Below are 23,436 nucleotides of genomic sequence, written 5' to 3' on the forward strand. Positions count from 1 at the left end.
TTAGAGACTGGTCTTAGAAACTGCTCAAAGTTTACTGTACTAAAAATCCACTGAAGTGCGAGTAACTGGAAAGTATGAGTTGTTTATCATTGCAGATCGTTTTTAACTATATGATGAAATCACGTATTACCTCTATAGTTCACACAATTTTTTTGTATTATATGAACCGAGATTTCTGGAAAGATTGTTTTTATTCATGATTCAATTTTAGCTAATACGCATACATAATATTGGTGGCAATCTCTTTCACAATCGTATTACAATAACAACAATAATGTTGAAGTTTTTTAATATGCTTAAGTTTATATTGTTTATTCGTGTTCCAAAGTTTATATACTAATACATGTATGCTGAAACAAATAAGTCAATCTTTCTCTAATTTTCTTAGTTTACATTCATATCCCTTTTGCACCTTTACTAACGTTTTCTGCAGTGTAATTGGACTAAAAGTATTATAACGGTAATGAATAATCAAAATCTTTCCTTATATTTTGAATTGCATAATATTCACTATAGTTAGTTGCATTAATTACTTTTCAGTTATATGTTGAATACCTAAACTACCTAATTTTTGTCCATTTCAATACGAGTCGATACTTTTAAAGAATTGTATTCCTCGTGAACAAACTGATAAATTGACAAAGCAGAAATAGTTAATATGTATGTTAGAACTCAGTCAATTGAAACAAATCAACCAACTCCAAATTTCAACGATAAGTTTTAATAAGATAAGTTTTGATAAGAAAATAATTATACAAAAATTGATTCATCTTCAAAAGGAAAAATTTCCGAAGATTCAAATTGATTGATTAACTTTGATTCCTGGGACTAAATATATTGCCAGCAGGCTGTATGTATTTCTATCAATATGTCAATAGACTTCGAGGCCGGTGAGGACGGAGATGACAGTAGTGGCGGAGGTAACTCTTGGCGTGAAGAATTACAACGTCGTTACGAACAAGAAAACGATTTTTTGGCTGAGCTACGTGCCCGTAATACAAATGCATCTCAAACTCCATCAGCAACACCATCTAGTGAACAAGAGCAAGAAAGGGGTGAAAGGGAAGAAGCAGAAGGAGAAAAACAAGATGAAAGCGAATCAAACTGGGAAGAAGCAGTAAAGAGATGGGTTAATCGATAAATAGTTTGAAATGAATGTTAGAAATCTTCACCAAAATACCGCAAAAGATGCGAATTGAAGATGAGTGTTGATTTTTGAATAAATAGCGAGTTCTCTACAACTCGTTCACCGCTGCTACATCAAGATTATTGTAATTACTCATTATGGTATTACTTCAACTCAAGACTAGATCAAGAAACATATTCAATTTTTTGTTTTTTTTCACATTCACAATATCTTAAAATGTAAGGGAATTCTCACTCCTACGGCATATTTCATAATCATCATTGTTCAAATAGTTCACGCTCTGTAATTTAATTATTTTTAGAAATCTATTCGACTCTAGAGGCATGTTATTCAATGTGTCAAGTAATTAGCTATTCAATACCTTGTTAAAACATTACTAAATCGGCATTTTCACATTGATACATCACGTCAAAAGCGGTGTATTCCTTTTACGGATATTCCGTAAAACGTAAAGAATCAAAACGCCATACAGATTAAAATTGTTCATAATTATTATAACTTCTACTCATCAAATCAATTTTATAAAAAGTCGAAAATACTCTGCTCATACGTGTTCAATAAAACTGACCAAACTCGACATAGATCACTAGATGAACGGTAGCTTTCCATTGCAAACATTTCAATACATCTCATACAAATTAGAGTCAACCAATAATGTAGCGTTGATTGAAGATAATTTTCGGTCAAGGTATATGGTCAATGTTCGGCTTTTTTTGCGTCATATGTACGTTTTTCGAATTCAAAAAATGCTGTGATTATTACAGAGGGAATTTTTAATATTCTTAAAAACCTCGGGTAGTGTCAAACTGTTACTAATGATACTCTCAGCAATCACTAAGAAAAATAGTGATCTGTGCATTAAGTGATTAGCAATATTTTCTTGAAAGCATAAGTATCGCAAATTCAGTTTCAACTGATTCTGATCATTCTGCTATTTATGCTTTTATAGTTTATAAAAAGCTGATTGTGCCGTCCAACTTCAAAGGCAGTGAAATTGTTGAATCAATTTGTTACTGACAGTGAGCTTCTTAATGCATTTTAATTGCTGTAAAATAATACAGGTTGATTACAATAAGCAAGATTTGAAAATCTCTGAAGTTTTATGGTTTTCCAATATTAAAATGTTTTCCTTTATGGAGCGGAAAATTCATTATATACTACATTGCTAGAGAACCATTAATATATTTGAACATATCTTTTTCTAACCGATCTCACGATATTCCCTATTTTCCAGGACTGCAGCCTTTCTGGCTGTTTCGTAATACACCATTCAGTGCGCTCTTTGTTCTTAATCACATTTATTCTCGATAGTCTTATTGCATGCATACAGAACTAATACAGTGCATTTTAAAAATTAGCATTTCGCATAATCATCTGTCTGATGTCTTGATATTAAAGTTGAATAGCATTTCCTAGGTGTAGCATAAATAAATGTGGTATTAGCGTATGTGACAAAATTAGCGTTACGTTCACGATATTATTGTTACTTTAATATTAAGTTGAAGTCTCAAACATTTAACAGAGTTATAGAATGATCTAGAAATAGACAAACGAATATTGTTAAAATTGAGAAATGTTACGATAGTTTCTGTTGTACCGTTTAACTCATTGAACAGGACTTGTGTACACAGTGGAGTTTCAAATCGTGTACGTGTTCCTAACTAACTCACGATGATAAGTCATATTCAATCAAAATTTGTTTTGGATACTTACCGTTTGTTGTGAAACATTGAAAATCTTAGAAAAGTGCTGAATAAATACTTCTACTGCTCGTGGTTCACTCGTGGAGCCCACTTAGCCAAAGACGTGTAGCTTTCTTTTGCGAGATTGAAAACTAAATCTTTAATTGCGGAGATTGTTGTGTGACTCAGGATTATAGCTTATTATATATATATATCGGCATTGTACATAAAATGACAAATTATTGTATGACTTAACATGAGTTTTTATGAGTATATAGGCAGCGCACAAGAAATCACCAATATATTTATATAACACCAAAAACGATACATTTTCTGATGTAACACAAAGGATGTGACATTCATTAATTACTTGTACGTTGAACATAAAATAATTTATTTTAGTTCCTATAAGAATTTATCATACATTCCACAATTGAATAAACCACAAAAACGATACTATTGTTATAAACTACTGGTTTTTGTAATATTTTAAAGTTGAAATAACATATTAGTCTTACAAAATATTTCATGTGTATATATAATTTCAAATCTTTGATTTTGTCAATATATAGATTCATTGTATGAAAATTATGTAGCTGCTATTTAAAAAGAAGTACTTAATGAAAATAAATAAAACAGAATCAATGTCCAGATGTATACAGTTTCCGAAATATCTCAAATTAGACAACTGGCTGTGGTTTTACTTTGACTTTTCAAAAAACAATATCACTCATTTCTATCATCTGTAGGCAACAAGACGCATTGAGAAACTAAAAAAGTACAATGTTTGTGGATTGAAATTACATCATCTCACTAAACAAGGACAGTAGCACTGTCGTATGATGCACAGAAGCCACTGCACACATGGCGAGAAATTGGTACATAGAAAACTGCTTTCAAAGCACACTGGTCTCCACCGAATATGTCAGAAACCAAGTCGAAACAAGCAAGTGTTAGAAATCCTAAAGTGTGATGTTTACTACAAATTTATTTTACCCTCTCAGAATATATCTATTTCTTTAAATTAATTTCACAGGGGCAAAACGAGAAACGTGGTATATATTACAACGATGGAGGAAAGTCAGGCTTCAATGAAATCCAATTTTGAATTTCTGCACAAGCAGTTTCAGCACGTCAAAAAGTTTCAGAAGATTGAAGGTTGTAGTGATAAAAACGACCCTGCTATGAATCTGTCTGAGGAAGTGAAAACTGCAATCGAGCCTTTAATTGAGCTGATTAACAATATGATGATTCCTGACAGACCCATGAGCTTACGGCTGTTGGCGATGAAGACAACTCTCTCTTATGAACAATCAAAAATACTTATTAATCTAAATGAAGAAGAAGTTGCCGAAAAAGTTTTGGTTGACGTGTTAGATGGTATAAAAAATGTGATGTTCGAACCAGAAATAATATTCCTGACGTTCAAAATAATCAATCACTACTCGTATTTGCTTTCAAAGCGAGAGGAGTTTGACAAACCTAAACAACTCTTGAAATTGGCCGAGTCTACATACAGAAGTTTGAAAAAACAGAATACTCATATAAAGTTTTACACCAGCGATGATCTTTTTTTGCCTGATACTGCCATACACCCTACTTCGGGTTTTAGTAACAAATTGGAACGTTTAGTTACAAATAATTTACAGATGCTTGGTTACATTTATAACAAAAAGGGCTGTATGACAAATTTGCTGAATGTTATCACAAGGTACTTCGAAGACAACTTGAAATGAATGACGGAGATGTGACACTGTGGGCACTAAAATCTGCTAGACTTGCATCGTACTTTCTCAGAAAAAATAGATTCAAGTATATTTACTTTCACATTTCTCTCATTACAATTTAGCACTTGTGAGCTGCAAGTAAAAAATTTGCAGAACAATATCGAACTTCTGTTTTGCTGTTGTGCTAACATCATGGAGAAATCAGTATTTACCAAACGCATTGCTGGTACTGTACAAGCAATGTGCTTTAAATGGCATTCTTAGTAAAGATAGGGTTGTTCTATCAAGATATTTTTTTAAGTGACATGTTTATAATTCATATAACTGGTTTAGAGAAGCAAGACATCATTTGTCTGCCGCAATTTACATGCTCTACAAGTATGAAAAGGAACTCAAAGCATTGGAATCATCTAACAACACAATACTGAAGTAATTAAATTTCACTGAACAATTCTTTATTGCTCACCTAAATACAGTAGAATTATCTATCTTTGTGAGGTATTTTAATTAGTCACCGAGATACAATTTTCACTGCCAAATATAATCTTGCTCATAAGTTATAAATAATTTTCATCAACTTCATATCATGTAATACTTATAGGTGGGAACAGTTACAGCTCAGATTTTCAGACATTGCCAAATGTTGGGTCAAATATGGTCTATTTTTATTCAGTGTTTCGAAAATGAGTATCGTATCTTCGTTGGATGCAGAGCCAAATCAAATTTTGGAAAAACTGTGGTCTGCCCCATTCATGACCAGCAACGAATGTAAACCATCAACATCAAAAGAAGTGACAATGAAATATGTCAGCGAGAGCAATAACAAGAAAGTTCCACTCTCTCAAAGTTGCAAAAATATGGTTCATGAAAAATCTCAAGTGACATTTGCTGTCAGCGACTCTGTATCGGAAACTTCACAAAGTTTGCTTGAAAATGGCCCTAAAGAAGAAGCAATAACTACAGAAAAGGTTGACAATGAAGAATGCCGAGGTATTATATTTTTTGACCCTTTCGGCCCGAGCGGTGACTATAGTCACCCAACGCCCGACGCTCGCTCTGTCCGAGCGGTGACCATGGTAACCCAACATATGACGCTCGTTATGTGCGAACGGTGACTTAGGTCACTCGCGACTCTTCATGAGCAGAATATATATGTTATCTCCATGGTAATCCATCGCAAGTATTTTGCACTTGTTTTACGCTGCCTAATAATAAACTGACGAAACGAGCAACACTATAAGAAACATTTTTGAACAGTACACATGTCTCGGCTCGCTCAGACGTTCGGAATATTTTCACGGTATGTGTTAATTTTTCTGTATTATCACATCATTTCATTTTATTATATTTTTCGTTTATTTTGCACCCCTCAAAGATAATGAAGAGGAATTGCAAAAGAAGGAAAGGAAACTGTTACTCCATCGAAAATGAGAGCAATGAGATATACGACAAATCTTCGGAGTCCGATAGCGATAGTGCAGTCAATAATATTTATACTAGAAAGAAGCCAAGTCGTCGGATAAAAGTACTTAGCACATCAGCATCAGAAGATGATAATATTGAAGATGCTGTGCCATCAACTTCATTCCATAATATCCAATGGACTACGAAGAATGCTGAATTAACATTTCATAATTTTGATCTTTCGAATTCCGGACTTCAGACGGAAAACTTACAATTTTCCTCTACAATATTACATTATTTTGAATCATTCTTTTCACCTGATCTTGTAGACTTTATTGTAGATAAGACAAATGAGTATTGGGCACGTATAGTAAGTGATAAGACGTGTCATGTCAAAATTGGAACAACCGTTGACTAACTATACTGTTTTCTCGCTTGTACCTTACTAATGTCACGAAATAAAAAATTAGCGCTTCGTGAATATTGGTCCAAGGATAAACTTTTAAAATCTGATATTTTTAGCGAAATTATGTGTAGAGATAGATATTTAGTTTTATTGAAAATGTTGCATTTTAGTGATGATAATCAAAATTCTTGTGATCGGTTGCAAAAAATTAGTAGTGTTTCAAGCAGACTTCAAAAATCGTTCAAAGATTTGTTTTATCCGTTTCAAAATTTATGTATACATGAAAGTCTATTACTGTACAAAGGTAGGCTATCTTTTAAACAGTATATACCGGCCAAGAGAAGCCGATTTGGCATTAAATCATATGTATTATGTGATTGTAAAACTGGCTATGTACTAGATATCGTATATACGGGCAGTGAATCACACGTGACAGAGAACATGGAAAACATTGGCAAAACAGGAAACATCGTTTTAACACTTTTGAAACAGTACTTGGGAAAAGGTCATTCACTGTATGTTGATAATTATTATAGCAGTCCCGCTCTTTTTAATTTATTACATACAAATGTAACGAATTCTTGTGGAACTGTAAAGCGAAGACGAAAAGGAATGCCTGTAATGGACAGAAAATTAGAAAAAGGCGAGGTTGATTTTCGGACATCAAGTAATTTGCTGGCCCTTAAATGGCGAGATAAAACGGACGTACTTATGTTATCTACTTTCCATACTAGCGAATTTATATCAACAGGAAAAAGAAATTATAGGACGCAAGAAATCGTATATAAACCTAAATGTATAGTCGATTATAATTTGTCAATGGGAGCTGTCGACAAATGTGATATGGTCATAAGTTCTATTAAATCCGTTAGAAAATCTATAAAATGGTACAAGAAATACTTTTTTCATTTGCTAGATATTGCCGTTTGGAATTCTTATTGTTTATATAAATACAAAACAGAAAAAGATATTTCTATAGCTTCATCTTGAATTAGTACGGCAAATTTTTCGAAAATATCATAAAAACGATGTTAGACATAGCGGTCCTAAATCTGCGGATAAATATCCTTTGAGACTTACTGGTAGACATTTCCCAGTGATTTACACTAACGAGAAAACAAAACGAAAAAGTGCACTGAGAAAGTGTGTTGTTTGTATTAAGAATGGTGTTCAACGACAATCACATTATCAATGTAAAACATGTGACGTAGGCCTTTGCGTATACCCGTGCTTTCAAACTTATCATACAAAATTACATTATTAAATTATAAAATCTGGATGTTTATGTGTTTCATTTATATTATTAAATTATATTTTCTAATTGCATTATGTTATAATTTTTTAAGCATTTTTTTTACGAGCGACTGCACTCGCTCTGCGTAAGATAGCGTGGTATTGTGCGTCTGACGGGCGCTTGCAGTTGTTCCGCAAGTACGGACGCTTGCCGCGACTGCTCGGTCAGCGGGGACGGCGCGACGTAGAATGCGTCCGTACCGAAAGGGTTAATCATACATTTTGATATACTCACAATAATAGTTCTGCAGCAAAAAATTAGGTTCATCACTGTTATTCAACTTTGTAGGACCATTTTTATTGTTTCCAACATTGGATATTGCCGAGTATGAGAAGCAAGTGACACCTTCTTCTGTAGAGACAGCAATGCAAGCTAGAGCACTTTTTTTGTACACACACTCATGGTTGAAAAGGGCCAAGGCATTTTATACTTTACAAGACCACCCCATGGACTACGTCAGTGTCATACTAGATCTTAGCGAACTCTACAGACACCTTACATTTTACAAAGAAGATATTGAGAGGTAAATACTAGTTACTTGAAGAATTTGCAAAAAAATACATTCGGTAATTATATTTGAGTGGGAATTCTGACCTGAATATATTGATAGTCAGTATGCCATACAAAAACTGTGGGCCGATGCTCTAGAAACTCTTAGCACTGTCCTCAGGGAAATACGTCCACAATGCTACATTGCAATATCGGTCGAGCTTTTACGAGAACTGGCAGAAATCCATTTAGAAATGATGGGCCTAAATTTGAAACGCATTTACGTTGCTCAAGAGGCTGCACCGGAGGCAAGTGACACAACTGTTCATAAAATGGAAGCTCTTGCGAGCATACATTCTAGATTGGAACAGTTCGGCGATAACCTTGGATGTAACATAGATCCTGTAGAATCTGAATTAATGCCTGTCTCTGACATGGCTGGCGATGTTTGTCAGTTTATCAATACGTAATTCAGGAAGCTATACTTAGTTATTGAGAAAGAATTTACGCACAATAAATATGCATACCAACTATTCCAAAATCGTTATTTTATTTGAAACGATTTTTGTACTGTACATATGCAAGACATATTTTCATATCTTACATTATTAAACAAGCTACTTTTTTTAGGAAAATCTGGTGAAAGTAATTTGTTTTGTCACATCAAATTATCGTACAAATTCGAAACTGTTCATGAAAATTAAAATACGATTGTTCTACTTTCTTTTTCTAGAAAATTTCAGCTTTGAAAAACGTTTTGGTTTTGGAATACCAGGGATGATTTTTTTATTTTTTTTCGGCTTTTCTTCAATAGCTTGTTTCATAACATCAACTGCTTTCTGTGCACCTTGATCCAATTGAAATTCGATGCTAGAATCTAAGTATTTCCCAGAGAAACCCTTAGGAAAAAGTGGTTTTGCCAGTAAACTCTTTAGCTGACGTCTTCTAGCTTTGAGTTGCCTTTTTAAATCTGCACTTTCTTGGACCTCCATTGTGGATTCTCTGGAAGAAGAGAAACGATATCAAAGTTATTTTTCAAGTAACTTATTATAAATTTACTGATCAATGCTATTAGTTGCTTTAGTATAAAATAAATGGTACACAATTAGAGTTCTTTCAGCTGATCTGTCATGCCGAAGTAACTAAATTTGCTACAGTTAATGGCCTCTGCCACTCATCTACCAACAATATTAAAGCTAAGGTAATTCAAATCTTTCAAAGTTTCTCTAAAATTGGAAAATAGTGATTTTTCTTTAATGTTTCGTTATGCACACGCGATTAACTTCAAGTTCGTAGTGAAAGAAGGTGAAAAGTAGGCTGGACGATAGTGAGTGTGAATGAAAAGGTCCTCAGCATTTGACAAATTGAACCACTCCTGTGTAACAACCAGTATTGTAAATTATCTAAGACAATAATCCTAGATAGACTTCTTTAGACATCTTTCATCTCACAGAGATAATGTGAGTCAAGTTCATCTTTTATTTTCACCTGGACAAATCTGCTGATCATCACCTTTTTTTGACAGTATAAATAGAAAATAAACTGCTTACTAAAATATAGGTAAAGCCAATTCATAATCAAGACTTTGATGTAATTTTGTGAAAATAAATAATTGAGTAACGTCTTTCTAAAAGAAACTCTGCTATAATCTGTTACACTGAGAGAAAAGAGTTTTTTGTGCGTGGCGAAAGAAATATTTCGTTTCTCGAACTAGATTGTACTTGATCTCATCAAATCATTTGCTGCCTCGTAAGAATCCATAAACATATTTTGTCGACCGAACAATCATTTTTACTCGGTATATTAAGAATCATCCGTTCTTTCGTTGTTTTTTATCATCCAGATGAAAGTGAGGATAATCTCGACTTTTGTACAAATAATTGCATGAATTTTTTGTACATGAATAATCTCATTTTCATCTAGACAATTAAAACGAGCATACTTTAATCTCTATGTATCATTGAGTAACTGCTCTGATATCTGATGTTAACTTAACAATTATTAGATTTTGTAATATACATAAGCACACGAACTTTTGCTGCATAATTAACGGGCCTAAACACTCAACTCACAATTGATCCTCGTCAAGCACGAGGTCCATATCTTCGACTGCTTTATGCAACCAACCCTTCTGGGCATTATCCCTTCTACACAACAATTCTAATCTGTCTATTTCTCGCGACAAGTTTACTCTTTCCTTTACAGCAATTAACAGTCGGTCTACAACTGGAAAGGTGGGTATATCCTGAGCTGTAAACGACAAAGAGAACAAATAATATTAGTACCCTTTTGAATATTACATCAAACTGATAGAGACCATTTATATCAAGGACATCTAAACGCATATAAATGGAAACTGAGACTCACTTTTTCCGAGCGTTTTGCATAGTCTAGTGTAATATTGCATTTCTGATGGTTCCATTAACAAAATAGTGATGCCCTCCTTCTGTGCTCTGGCTGTTCTGCCACTTCTGTGTACATAGCCCTGAAGTAGAGGCACAGTTAGAATATGATTTAATAAACAACTATAAAATGAAATTAGGTATGTATTACAATCGTTCGTTTGGCTATGGTGTTTAATGGAAAAAATATGAATTACTGATATGAAGATGATCGCTTGTTAAAGGCAATACACAAAATTATGGATAATGCAAAATACGATACCTCAGATGTTCTTGGCACTTGATAGTGAATCACATGTTCTACATTAGGTATGTCTAAACCTCTGGCAGCGACATCAGTAGCTATTAAGACACCATTTTCATTTGCCTGGAATCTAAAGATACGCTGATGTTTATCAAGCTTCAATAGACAGGTGAAAAGCTGTTAAATGCAGTACTCCATTCCGTGTGCACAATTTGAGCATACCTTTCAAGGTTCTTCAACCTTTGCCGTTGTTGCATACTAGCATGCAGCGGTAAAGGATTGCATTCTAAAATCTCCAATAAAGTCGCAAGCCTTCTGACGCAACCAATACTGTTACAAAATACCAAAGTTCTACCAGCATGTCTTTTCAGTAAATAATAAAGGTAGTAGTCTTTATGATCAATTGTACATGCTATACGACATTCAGTCAAACTTGCAGCAGTTCCTATAAAATATGACAAGTTCCATCACAATGTCAAGGGAAATATGCAATTAAATTAATCGACCAAAAGTTTACCAGATTGTTTAGTAACATCAACAACTTTAGGATTTGAAATGCCTATCATTTCAATAACTTTTTTCAACTTCTGTTCGGGTGTGAATTTCTGTATTTTATGTCGGTGTTTATTTTTCTTCTTTGACAAATGCTGCGGAATATCATGAACCATGGTCAGTGTCGCGGAGAAAACGAACGTTTGTCGCGTTTTCATTTTTTCACCGTTCATGTTTATTTTTTCGAGAAGACTGTGTAACTCCTGAAAGTGTCCTCTTTCCACCATTCTATCTGTCTCATCAATAGCCAGAAATCTGAAGCAAAAGAAAAAAACGGTCGTGTTATTGATTCTCATCGGAGAAAAAAGTTAAATACTTCATCACTCTAAGTATAGAAGCTAGAAATTGTTTTGTTCAATAGAGCTTGCAACAAAGGGGAAACTTCATTACTTGACATCATCAACTTGATTAAGGTGCGCGTTGCCTTCTTGAATAAGTTCCCACAATCGACCTGGTGTAGCAACAACTATTTCCGGTGATTTGCTAAGAATTCTCTCCTGCTTAACAGCAGCCATCCCTCCCACGACGACAGCAATCTTGAAGTGAAATCTTTGTAAGGTATGAAAGGAAAAATTTACCTGTTACAATTTCTTTGCCAAAACTTACTCTGATCCCAGTGTATTTTGCAGCCTTGACAAGATGGTTTTTAACTTGAATAGCCAACTCTCTGGTTGGTGTTAGAATTAAGGCGTACAGGGGCTTTTTTGGAGAGCCGCGCGAGTCATTAATCATAATATTATCAATTGCTCTGACACAACCGATACCTTCCGCATTTAACAGTTCATCACTAACAATTTCTTCTCTTTCTTCAAAATCTGATTCTTCCTCATTATCCTCTTCACTTTCTTTTATGACATAGTCGTGTTCTAACAAAAAAGTTATATTGTAAATACATGGTGTGAAATATATGCTCACCAAAGCCAAGTACTATTTGTCAAACTGCTTATTGTTCCTTTGCATGGTAGTAGAAAAAAGGTATTTACTCATTTAACAAAATAATTGTAGTATTATTCTTTCAACTATTTAAGGTACAATTGTGCACTTCAAACTTTACAAATTAATGTCTCGAGAATTCTTTAAGGTAATAAACAGAATCTTTCGTTGAAAAATTAATGCTCCAAAGAAAACTCTTTGGACTCCTAGCTTGCAATGATTTCGACATCATCGTATTTTTGTTGAGAAAGAACTTCACTTTTATTCCTTAAGGGTATTTATAGGAGTAGAAGGCTGAAAAAGAGAATAGCAACCAATTATTAAATTCGATTAGGGTTTGATTTATTCAGAAGTATGAAGATCAAGCTTTATTTACGTATTTTTGTTTAACAGAATAAATCGGAAGTATTTTTATGTCTTCCAGTGCCCGCAGTACCTCAAAAACAGCTGAACCGATTTATGTTAAATTCAGTGACAGTATTTCTGGATAGTTTATTCTCTGCGATGATCCCACTTATTTTTTTAACAATCACATTTTTGTGTTAGTTAAATAAAAAAGTTGTAAGAATTGGATGAAAAATCGTATTTCAATTCACCAAGCAAAATGGTTAACATAAGACTATCATTGCTACAATTGATTTTAAAGAAAAATATGCAAATGAAGTTCGATCTACATACTTTTGAATTAAACAAACCTCAATCAAATTGAACAATTGGTTGTCAAAACAAAAGTACCCAAGCATCATAGACTGTTTAAACCATCTAGTCATATACACATTAAAGTATTGTAATTCATATTAAATTATTTTCAGCCAATTACCATTAGCAGTCATTTACAAAATTAGTGATACCACATAATTTCTAGCATACTGCTTGAGCATATTCTATTTAATCAAAAAGAGAGTTGAAATAATCATCGCGAATAACAGTTTTCTAGTTGGAATATATAGTCCCTAATTTCTATTTAAAAATGTCTCTCGTGTTATTCAAGTGAAATTGATTCTGGGTAGCCAATAAACCAATGGCATTATTGCTACATGTGCAACAATTTCGAAAAATTGAAGTATGATATTCGACGAAGTTTCTCGATCCCAGCAAGTTCCTCGTCATTTCAAAATAAGCCATTGATCTTAGATTCACTGATTTTGTCAATGCATACAAACGATTTCAAGTCAAACACTTTGTAACAATGAAAATGCATAACTCTATTGACATAGACAATCAGAGATAATTACAAACCAGAATCTGAATATTCTTCATTTGACAATTCATCCATAGAGAGTATATCTTCGTCATCTTCATTTTCTGATTCACCTAATTTGTTCCAGTCCTGATCACCTGTTTCAGTTGAATTATTGCTTTCGTTCACTTTATCTGCCTCTTTCCTCTGAGCCTCCAGAATACCATTTAAAATTGGTAAACCAAAAGCCAAAGTTTTTCCACTTCCTGTTTCAGCGGCACCTAAAATATCTCTCCTTCCCAAAATTGCTGGAGCCAAGGTCAGAGCCTGAATTGGTGTCGGAGCTTGAAAACCTTGGTCAGCCAATGCTTTTACCAATATTTCAGGTACACCCAGCGAAGTCCATGAATGTACGTTTATATCTGATTTTAGATTGTCCAGATTGACCAGACATCCATCCTCTGCGTCAACCTCATGCCCGTTTTTATCCAAATTAGATTCGCTATCGGATCCAATACCAGACTCTTCTTCAATTAGATCAGATTGCTTTATACCACGTTTATCGTCGAATTTTTGCTTCTTCTTCTTCGGCTTCACTTTCTCTCCTTTCACAGCTGCTCTAAGTTTTTTCTTTTGAGCTGAATGCTCGTCTTCCTCGTCATTGTCAATCTGGTCATCGAGTTTCTGAGCCTTTTTCTTCTTGTTACCCTTGTTTGTTAAATATGATTCAATTTTCTTGTTATTAATATTAAAGAAAATTGGCAGAGCTATTGGTTATTCTCTGTAATGTTACTGACTACACGTCATAAATCAATCAACTAAAACTATGCTGTAAGCAGATTTTCCTTTCATGCACTGCGAAAGTTCGTTAATATTGTCCAGATACTGTAAGTTTTACAAATTTCTCTCTGCATTTCTCAATCCCTTCAATATCCTTAATATGTATCATCTGTTATCGGTAGTGATTTAACTCTCGAAAGAAGAAGTGCTGCTCTATCGTACCAGAGTTATCTTGATATTTATTTCGTGTGCTTGTACATAATATTGAGACCATTGTTCGGTGAAAGGTATAGTATTAGAGATATTTAAAATTATTTCAATATGCAGGAAACCATTTACCTTGTCTAATTTGTCATCGGAGCGAGTTGCTTTTCGTTTTTTGGTTCCTTTTTCGAGACTGTAATCCGTCAATTCTTCAATTCCGATCAGGCCGTCAATACCTTCAGCAAAAAAGGCACCCTCCAATTTTAACGGTTTCCACGTCTTAGATTTATCCCTTTTGATTTTCCCCATTGCTTGTTTGTTTCGACTAAACATAACCTCGATTTGCGAGGAAAGAAACGCGCATATCACGACGAACACGTGCGAGCATTGAATTCGAAGCGAGTCAGATGACAGGGAAGTATATATATTATATAACCTAACTACCTAACTATAAAATTGCACCAAGCGGTGAAAATATGCACTAGAGTTAGTAAGTTATGCTGTACGTAACGCAGTATCAGGTGATTTTGTTTTTGTAATTTTAATGTATAAAATGAAACTTTGTCTACAAGAAATTTGTGAATTTGCTTGCACAAAGCCAAGCAATAAAAACTTCATTGGAGGTGAGGGTTTTAAATGCTGGACACGTGATAAAATGTGGACAAGTACCAATCAGTGGTTGCAATGTTATAAGTGTTTTAGCTTTTTGTTTACAAACATTACATATTCATTATATTAAAAATAATCCCTATGAAATAACTGGTCAAATAATAAACGACGGTCGAATAATTGGAATGAGTTCTTCTTATAAGGCAGGTCATTCGTAAACATGTCGCAGTATTACTCCATTGCAACCGGTAAGATATTTTGTCACATTCATAACCTATAACAGTTATTTTATTTTTCCAACAATTAATTTATTAAAATCGATTTTTATTTTTACAGCAATGATTTGAAGAGCTTGCCAATGATTACTTGCACTAATAAAAAATGTATATGGATTGGCCTCATGAATCTTCATTAGAAAAATATGAAGGCAAGCCATTACATGAACATGAGTGTCTTTTATCGGCGAAAACAAAAATTTCCATGCTTAAAATATAAGGGAACAAAAGAAATTTAAGCTGAAGATGTTAACAACACTGAATCGATGGATTTTAATGAAAATTTACAGCTGTCTGAAAAGCAAGAAGTACAATTTTTTGCTCTAGCTTTACACGTGTAAATTTTACGCTGACATTTTATTTTTACATTTTTATCATCAATTTTTGACCTGATTTTTTTACACATATATCACTATTACAAATTCCTATTATTTGCATTACATATTTTTTCAAAGCCTGATCGCATGTTTTACAAATAATCATGTTTTATGAAAGAGTATTAAACTGCTACATAAATTGATTTTTAAAAACATTACGCTTTTTTGTCAAATCTAATTATGAAATTATTATTAATAAATTATTTCACAATTTCAATGATGTTGTGTTTTTATTTTATAATATTCTTTTCTCTCTTTCTGTTTTATTTACAGAATTACAAGACATGAGTATATCCAAGTTTCAAGCAATAACAATAGTGCTATCATTTGTTCAGGAAGAATTCTAGCTGTTTTTAGTAATCAAAAGTCCTCAGTCTTTCTCGATAAACTAGAAAAAATTGATGTTAATCCTCTTCAGAACTGCTGTAAGAAAATAGTCGAACAATATTAAATGGAGTTGCTCAACTACTGAATTTTATTCTGTTGGGAGAAAGAAAGACAATTTAGAATTACAGGAAGTGATCCAAGCTATAGATTATTTACTTATAGTAAAAATAAGAACTCGATTGGTAGTACAAATCATTAAAGTATTTTTATCCAACTGTGATAAGTAATACTTATACTAGACATGGTTTAAAATGAACCCACAGCACGTGAGCTTTATGAAAATTCCACACAGTTCAAAGTTGTTGAATGCAGTCTTATTATTGCACACAATAATCCTTAGCTCGGTTGCTCACCTGATGCTATTGTATTCGATGATTTTAAATCTATAAAAATAATTGAAATAAAATGTCCTCTCGTTTTTTTTTATCAAGACTCAATTCTTCAGTACCTTCAGCTGTCAGTACCTTGTTTATAAGTGATCTCCTACGTATTCTTTCTTCTCTAGAATTTACATGACGAGTATATTTTGTAGTTGATCCTGGAGGAATATTTTGAGAAGGAACACTTATTTTCTTAAGTTAAGAATGAGTCGAACCAACAGCTATTACATGATGGTAAAAATTGTCTTTGTTAAAATGGAGTGAAAAGATCTTATACTGGTCATTACACTTTTTCCAATTCTCAACACTGATCCAAGCTACGCGACTATCGCTTTTGTATTTATCACCAAAGTTGTTGATTTTATCGACGAAATCTTTATTGGGATGTGGAAGATGGAAAAACTTGATTTTTTCATCACCATAAGCTTTACATTGACAATCAAACACACAGCAATACACGTTACTTTTATTTTTTCGCGCAGGGAATTCCATAATCAAAACAATGACTTGGATCGACTATTCACTTTTTAAATCTTAATTATTAATCGAAAAACTAAAAAATAATATTAACATTTCCACATAAACAAATACATAGTCAGCTGTTAGCAATTCGAGCTACGCGCTCACGGTCAGATGTTGAATTTGGTCACTAGATAGCGTATCCGAAGACCACCTAGAATAAGATACCTATATCTAGACACGCTTGTCGAATTCGAAGAAAATAACAGGTAGAGACTTAATAGATAATTTCCTAAAAATACATAAAAGCACTGATATATTATACATTTCAGTGAGGACTCTTAGCTTTCCAGGCCTGAGTTACACAATTTTTGATTGAGGACGTACCGGTATCTTTCGAGTCTCGTCAATATTTACAATAACTCCTTTTGTACGTATTAGGTTTGATTAATAACGTGTTATTTCTCGGTGTAAAACGTCGAGATACAAGTAGCCAATAATAATGCGTTGGATTGTGAGAACCTCTTGACAAATTAATCGTAAAAAAATTGAACGCAAAAAAATCCTAACCTCTGATTCTATTATTATGTCCAACCTCCAAAGCTCGAAATTGGACTAGCATTTTCCTACAATTTAAGCTTGTCTAGGTAGCTTTAAATTTCTTTAGCCATGAGAATCTTATCTCGCATTCTAAAAGATTCTAGATCACCTGAAGGAATCATTTGAAATCCATTTCAAATCCCGATAAGATTGTGTCCGATATCTCCAAACCTATGGGAATTTGAAGTGGATTTCCAAATGTACACCTGGAAATTTTCAATAACACAGTGCAATTTAACGTCGTTAAGCTTCAATCGCATTTTACTTTAATTGAGTGTGGAATTGCAGATTTGCGAAAAATTATCTGTGGTTTTAGATACGATTTCTGTGATGACTTTTACCATTTTTTGTTTCAGAATTAGCCAATATGTTCAAGACTGACACTGTAACTGAAAGTGAAAAACAAGGAGATGGCAATGATGACATGGAAATTGATGTCAAAAATGCGTCAACCACACAGCCAATTCCAGGTGCAAGGCGAAAGCCAACTTGTATAGTCGTCCTTGGAATGGCTGGTTCAGGAAAAACAACTTTTGTCAAAAAAATCACGTCCACTTTGTATAACACTGGTAAACCATATGTTATCAATCTGGATCCGGCTTGTTCCGAAGTCCCTTACCCAGCCAATATAGGTGAGCTCAGTTCTAGTTACATTGAGTTTGCTGTACAATTCCATGGTAATTTTGAAATTGTGATATATATTGAATTTTGTGAAAATCCTATAAAAACTGTAAAACTTAGAATTCTTAATATCATGACAAGAAATTTGATTTTTCGTGCTAAATTTAAACCTTTTTTTTTAACTCAATTAACAAAAAAACATGAAAATTTTCAAAAGAAAAGTAGAGTCGTGGCAAAGAGGATAAATTATCCAAGAATAATCTATCCTCATTTGATACAAATCAGTCGAGCTGTTTCTGCGACATCATGGGCACTGAAAAACGTGTCACTGAGCAAAACGGTTTATCCTAATGTGAATAACAATCTTTCCTATTGTCTGATTTTAATAGAGAAAACGTTGATGGAACTTAATCTGCAGACATTTGAATGAAACGAATCTTAATCAAATTGCATAATTGGTTGTTGAGATATAAATTCCCAAAATTCTAGCCATCTACTTGTATATATCTCCTCAATAAACTTTTTAATAAAGATAAATGCAACAATTCGGGACAAGAATAATATAATAATAATATTAATAATAATCACTACGAACACTCGCCATATGTGATAGAGTTGGTTCTCATGAGCCGTTAGGGTTGTATGAAGCAAGATAGGGGATGGATCGGCGACCATCATTATGTGTCTGCGGCCGTCTTAAGATGTTCAATAGTTGCTCGATAAGTCAACCATTTTTTCAGACATTAGAGACACGGTCAACTACAAGGAGGTCATGAAGCAGTATGGGTTGGGCCCAAACGGTGGTATTGTTACGGCACTGAATTTATTCTCAACAAAATTTGACCAGGTGATAAAACTGATTGAAAAGGCAGGAGAAGAACACGAATTTGTTATATTGGATACTCCTGGTCAAATAGAGGTTTTCACTTGGTCAGCCAGCGGCACGATCATAACTGAGGCATTGGCTTCTGAATTTCCAACTGTGATTGTCTATGTCATGGATACTGTGAGGAGCGTCAGCCCAGTTACCTTTATGTCGAATATGCTATATGCATGTTCTATTCTTTACAAGACCAGACTTCCATTCGTTATAGCAATGAATAAGGTAAATTGAGAAAAATACAAATAATTCAAGTAATCGTTGATAAGTACAAATTTTGCAATTTTCAATGCATGTACACTTCATCAACACTCGATTAGTAGATTTCATTTGAGATTTTATGGTTACAGATAGATGTTGTTGAGCACAGCTATGCAGTGGATTGGATGCAAGATTTTGAATCGTTCCAAGAAGCCTTGGAATCAGAGACTAGCTACATAAGTAACTTGACACGCAGTTTGGCACTAGCACTTGACGAATTCTATTGTCACCTGCGCAGTTGTGGTGTCTCGGCATTGACCGGGGATGGAGTTCCCCGCTTCTTCAAGCTGATTGAAGAAGCGGCCAAAGAATATGAAACGTAATTTTGTACTGAAATGTTTAAAAATTCTCAAAAATTCACGGCTTTTGACAGAAAAGTGAGAAAATTCTCGACTATTCATCCTTTGCATTAAAACTTGGCTATAATGTAATATTTCACTCATTTGCAACGTTATTTAAGCCAATATTTCACTTAATTCGTTTAAAAGATATTCTGAACACGAAACTAACATTACCCTACTTTATATTTCAACGGGTACCATTCAACTTCTGATTGATAAGATTATCAAAATTGTTGAGAAATATTTATGAGATTGAAATTGGAAACGTTCACGTAATGGATGTGTAGGAAAGAGAATTTAGCCATTAAAATTACGAACTACACCTTCATAAGTATTTCGTTTATTGTGTACTTTCTATACTATTTAACGAATGTTCCAGAGACTACAAGAAAGATTGGGAGAGAATCCGCGTGGAGAATGCAAAAGCACAGGAAGAAGCAAGGAAAGCACAATTGAAAAAGGCAGCTGCGGAAGGTTCAGGCGATGTTGTTCCATTGGTCAGTACAGTTAATGTTGGCCGTGAGATAGCAGATATCTATCTGAAACACCCAGCCAACGAGTCTAGCGATGATGAAGAAGGCGAAGAGAATTCTGGAGATCCAGGAGTGGACGAGGATGAACGAAAAGAGGCAGAATCTTTTAAAACTTTTCTTGCAAAACAAAAAGCCGAACAGGACAGACGAGCGAAGTCCCAAAAAAGTGAACCGAGTACCAGCAAAGGAGGCTGACATATTTCTCATCATAGAATACACCATTCGAGAATAAAGTTGGTTGATCATAAAATTCATTGATACCAAATGTTTATGGCCCTTGTACCATGAAAATCTTTGTACAAAAATAAACTTTAATACCTATCAATTTGGTCGATGGAAATCCATTCTAAAATACCTAAAACAACTTTAAAATTGACGGTCATAATTTTAAACAAGTATACATAACTAGGTTATAGTCGTAAACAGCCTGTAAAATGATGCAGTGGTTTGTATTGAACATTTGCTTTGACAGAGTAGACTGCACTGAAATAAGCTTCAAGACTACAGAAAACAACAACTGACATGTGTTCAGTTTGAGAAGCCAAAAATCGTGAGGGAAGCTCTTCACTTGACACATCGTTGTAGCGAATGAAACACATGGTACTGACGTGTAAAGACAATTTATTATTTGAAAAAAATAGTTTTATTTACATGATGGATTGGATGGTTTATGTTAATCACCATCATCTTGCTCTGGCTCGTCGAAGTCCTTCATTTTGACATCAGCTTCCTCACCATATTGGATGATATTATCAATAGTCAGCCTTATGTCAGCAATATTTTCTTCGTCTTTGATATTGAGTGGATAAAATCTAACTAAGCTGTAGTCCTCGATCAATCTTCCAAGAGCTTCAGTGAGATTTCTATACTTTTGGTTCCAGTGACCCTTTTCCATATCAGCCAACAAGCTATGTGGATCTGGTTCTAGATATCTGTCCAACTGTTTCCTTGCTCCTTTTGAGAGCAAGTCCATTTTAGTGAGAATGTTGATGTGTGGAAGTTCTAAATTAATCATCACGCTAAGGGCTGCCATTGTGCCCGACAGAAACTTCGAACCGTCTACCATAAACTGACTGTCCAATAAAAACACACCGCAAATTCGGAAATTGATATTCTGCAGCATGTCGACAAGCTGACGTATCACCGTCATATGCGTATACAGTTCTATTTGACCAGGGCAATCGAAAATTATGTAGTCCTCATCCACGTCACCTAATTGTTCCTCCAGCCACTTCGAATTCTCAAGTAGGTATCTAATGAATCAATATTTCGGGTTACAAAAGTGAAGTAAAAAGTTGAATGAGAAAAATAATCAAATAGACACTCACTCCATACAGAACACAAGGCCACCATTAGGACCAAACTTCAACTCTTGATCCTCCATGGCATCATCTAAGTGAATTAATTCTCGTATGTCTACCAGAGGCTCATAGTCGAAGTACTCAGCTGCTGGGTCCAAATTCACCACTTCTATAACCTTCTTTTCATCAGTTGCATGTTGTACCATAGTGGAACAATATGTAGACTGTAAGACATAATTACACTCATCAATATACAACTTAGGTTATTTATTTGTTTCTGGTAATAGTATCAGATATCTGGCTAATGCATTCAACAAATATAACATTGACTGCTTGAGAGGGTGTCCTAGTTAATTTCGACGCTGATGTATGCATTTCCAAATATTGAAGCCCACATATCTCTAATGCAAAAAAGGGCTTAACAGTCCCATTCTATACACAATTCTGAACAAAAACACTCTAATCCATATTCATTTGACGAAGAAATACAGAAATTGCATGAATTCAACGAATTTACTTTTCCGATTTTGTAAAATCTGTGCCATTTCTTTATTCCTGCGTCAAATGGAAACGCGTTGGGGGGTTTTTGTTCAGAATTGCGTATAGGATGAAGCCTTTAAGCTCTTTTTTGCGATTGAGATACGTGGGCTTCGATATTTGCAGATATATATATCAACGTCGGAAATCAAACAGGGCACACTCTTAAGGAGGTTGGTGTCTCGAAATTTAATGACTTTTCTTTAATTTTATTGCAAGAAGTGTGCATATTTGGAACTTATCAAATTATTATATATTCATCGACTGTTCAGTAATCATATAAATAGTGAAGTATTGATTAAATCACCCATCTTTTCAACATTGTTAAGAGATCAAATGCTGAACATCAAAACTCTTTGGAAATCTTTTAAAAACCTCATATTATCCATACTATTTTCTAGCGTGCTGATTAACAGGTTTACCTCAACAGGAGATACCTCATCATTTTTCAGAAAATCTAATTCTCCATTTTATCAGAATGAATCACAAAAACTATCCTGAGCTGACACTAACTTTGAGGTTAGACAATGCCAAAGTTAGTGAAACAAGTTTAAAAAATCTGTCACCTCAGACCATGAGTTAAATTTTTGTTAGAATAAAGTTTGTTAGATCAGAGTTTGTTAAATCCGTCTAGACTGTGATTGTAGACATCGCCATTTGGTAAAACATCAGTAGAGTAGAGTGGATGTCTAAACAGAAGCCAAACTTTATCTAACCTTTGTCACTCAATTTGAGCGTGCCTCGAAAAATTGTTCAGACACTGAAATTTTTTGCCAAAAATATGGTACACTTGAACTTTCGGCATGTGTGAAGTGCCGTGAAGATTCATTCTGTAGTGCTAATACACACTTCGTACATATTTACCTTTCCGCAGCCAGCGGGCCCCATAACCAGTTGGGCATATCTCATATTTGCATGCAATTATTAACACGTTGTTAATCAAAATATCGAATTATCGGGATGAATTTTTAATGTTCTCCAACCGATTTTTTCTGTTGCACTACGGTTGTGCTGGTTTTCGTCTTCTTTTCAGTACTCGAACATCGCATTTTGTATATAAATTATGACAACCACGTGCCACTTGAAAGCAGTGTCTCAAACGTGTTGACACGGTGCTAGAAATCGGTCCGGTTCTCGGATATAGGTTTTTAGTACCTTAAATTTCACCATCATTTTGCGCTGGGAGGAATCCAGACGGCGCTGCGGTCGAAAACGGGAAGCTGAATGGTAATTATTTACATGCTACCAACAGTGCAGAATTCTAAATAGATGATGCGAACGAGCCATAATCTCTATTGTGCTCGAAAAGGTAACTTGAATGTTTCCTGTTTAATATTGTAATTTCCCATTCCTATACATTAATTAACGCATTTCTAATAATTCAAGATCTATTCAATTTGTACTCATTCAAATATATTTTCATTTTATATT

The 23,436-nt window shown here is 34.2% G+C and overlaps 5 protein-coding genes and 1 pseudogene across 14 annotated transcripts in view; 4 read left to right on the forward strand and 2 right to left on the reverse strand.

The window, feature by feature from the left end:
* LOC124215291 (dystrobrevin beta) overlaps window positions 1-3,476 on the forward strand; it is a 38,523-nt gene extending 35,047 nt beyond the window's left edge. For all 6 annotated transcript variants that reach the window (XM_046618494.2, XM_046618495.2, XM_046618492.2 and 3 more), the window contains one exon: window positions 879-3,476. In XM_046618494.2, the coding sequence (XP_046474450.1) occupies window positions 879-1,141 (263 nt within the window). In that variant the 3' untranslated portion in view covers window positions 1,142-3,476. The remainder of the gene's footprint in view (window positions 1-878) is intronic.
* Window positions 3,477-3,800: 324 nt separating this feature from the next.
* LOC124214393 (KIF-binding protein-like) lies at window positions 3,801-8,728 on the forward strand (annotated as a pseudogene).
* LOC138190698 (piggyBac transposable element-derived protein 4-like) lies at window positions 5,668-7,738 on the forward strand. The gene is made up of 2 exons (XM_069134695.1): window positions 5,668-5,856; window positions 5,932-7,738. The coding sequence occupies exon 2, from the start codon at window positions 6,409-6,411 to the stop codon at window positions 7,354-7,356; it is 948 nt and encodes a 315-aa protein (XP_068990796.1). The 5' UTR covers window positions 5,668-5,856; window positions 5,932-6,408; the 3' UTR covers window positions 7,357-7,738.
* On the reverse strand, window positions 8,095-14,854 carry LOC124215290 (ATP-dependent RNA helicase DDX24). Its single transcript, XM_046618491.2, has 10 exons — window positions 14,580-14,854; window positions 13,520-14,168; window positions 11,954-12,213; window positions 11,738-11,883; window positions 11,313-11,602; window positions 11,018-11,240; window positions 10,814-10,925; window positions 10,517-10,634; window positions 10,222-10,399; window positions 8,095-9,151 (listed from the first exon to the last, which is right to left on the reverse strand). Exons 1-10 carry the CDS (start codon window positions 14,775-14,777, stop codon window positions 8,866-8,868), a joined length of 2,460 nt encoding a protein of 819 aa, XP_046474447.1. The 5' UTR covers window positions 14,778-14,854; the 3' UTR covers window positions 8,095-8,865.
* Window positions 14,855-14,927: 73 nt separating this feature from the next.
* Window positions 14,928-20,492, forward strand: LOC124215293 (GPN-loop GTPase 1). 5 transcript variants are annotated; one of them, XM_046618501.2, is made up of 6 exons: window positions 17,140-17,200; window positions 17,264-17,361; window positions 17,888-18,163; window positions 18,893-19,257; window positions 19,383-19,612; window positions 20,014-20,492. In XM_046618501.2, exons 3-6 carry the CDS (start codon window positions 17,899-17,901, stop codon window positions 20,360-20,362), a joined length of 1,209 nt encoding a protein of 402 aa, XP_046474457.1. In that variant the 5' UTR covers window positions 17,140-17,200; window positions 17,264-17,361; window positions 17,888-17,898; the 3' UTR covers window positions 20,363-20,492. The 5 variants fall into 5 exon arrangements, with proteins under 5 accessions (XP_046474456.1, XP_046474454.1, XP_046474458.1 ...); XM_046618500.2 differs by lacking the exons at window positions 17,140-17,200; window positions 17,264-17,361 and adding an exon at window positions 14,928-15,301; XM_046618498.2 differs by lacking the exons at window positions 17,140-17,200; window positions 17,264-17,361 and adding an exon at window positions 14,932-15,067.
* Window positions 20,493-20,771: 279 nt separating this feature from the next.
* Window positions 20,772-23,147, reverse strand: LOC124215296 (GPN-loop GTPase 3). The gene is made up of 3 exons (XM_046618509.2): window positions 22,870-23,147; window positions 21,496-21,692; window positions 20,772-21,420 (listed from the first exon to the last, which is right to left on the reverse strand). The coding sequence occupies exons 1-3, from the start codon at window positions 22,912-22,914 to the stop codon at window positions 20,841-20,843; spliced, it is 822 nt and encodes a 273-aa protein (XP_046474465.1). The 5' UTR covers window positions 22,915-23,147; the 3' UTR covers window positions 20,772-20,840.
* Window positions 23,148-23,436: the final 289 nt, after the last annotated feature.

This window comes from Neodiprion pinetum, chromosome 3 (assembly GCF_021155775.2).
Source record: "Neodiprion pinetum isolate iyNeoPine1 chromosome 3, iyNeoPine1.2, whole genome shotgun sequence".
Lineage (NCBI taxonomy): Eukaryota > Metazoa > Arthropoda > Insecta > Hymenoptera > Diprionidae > Neodiprion > Neodiprion pinetum.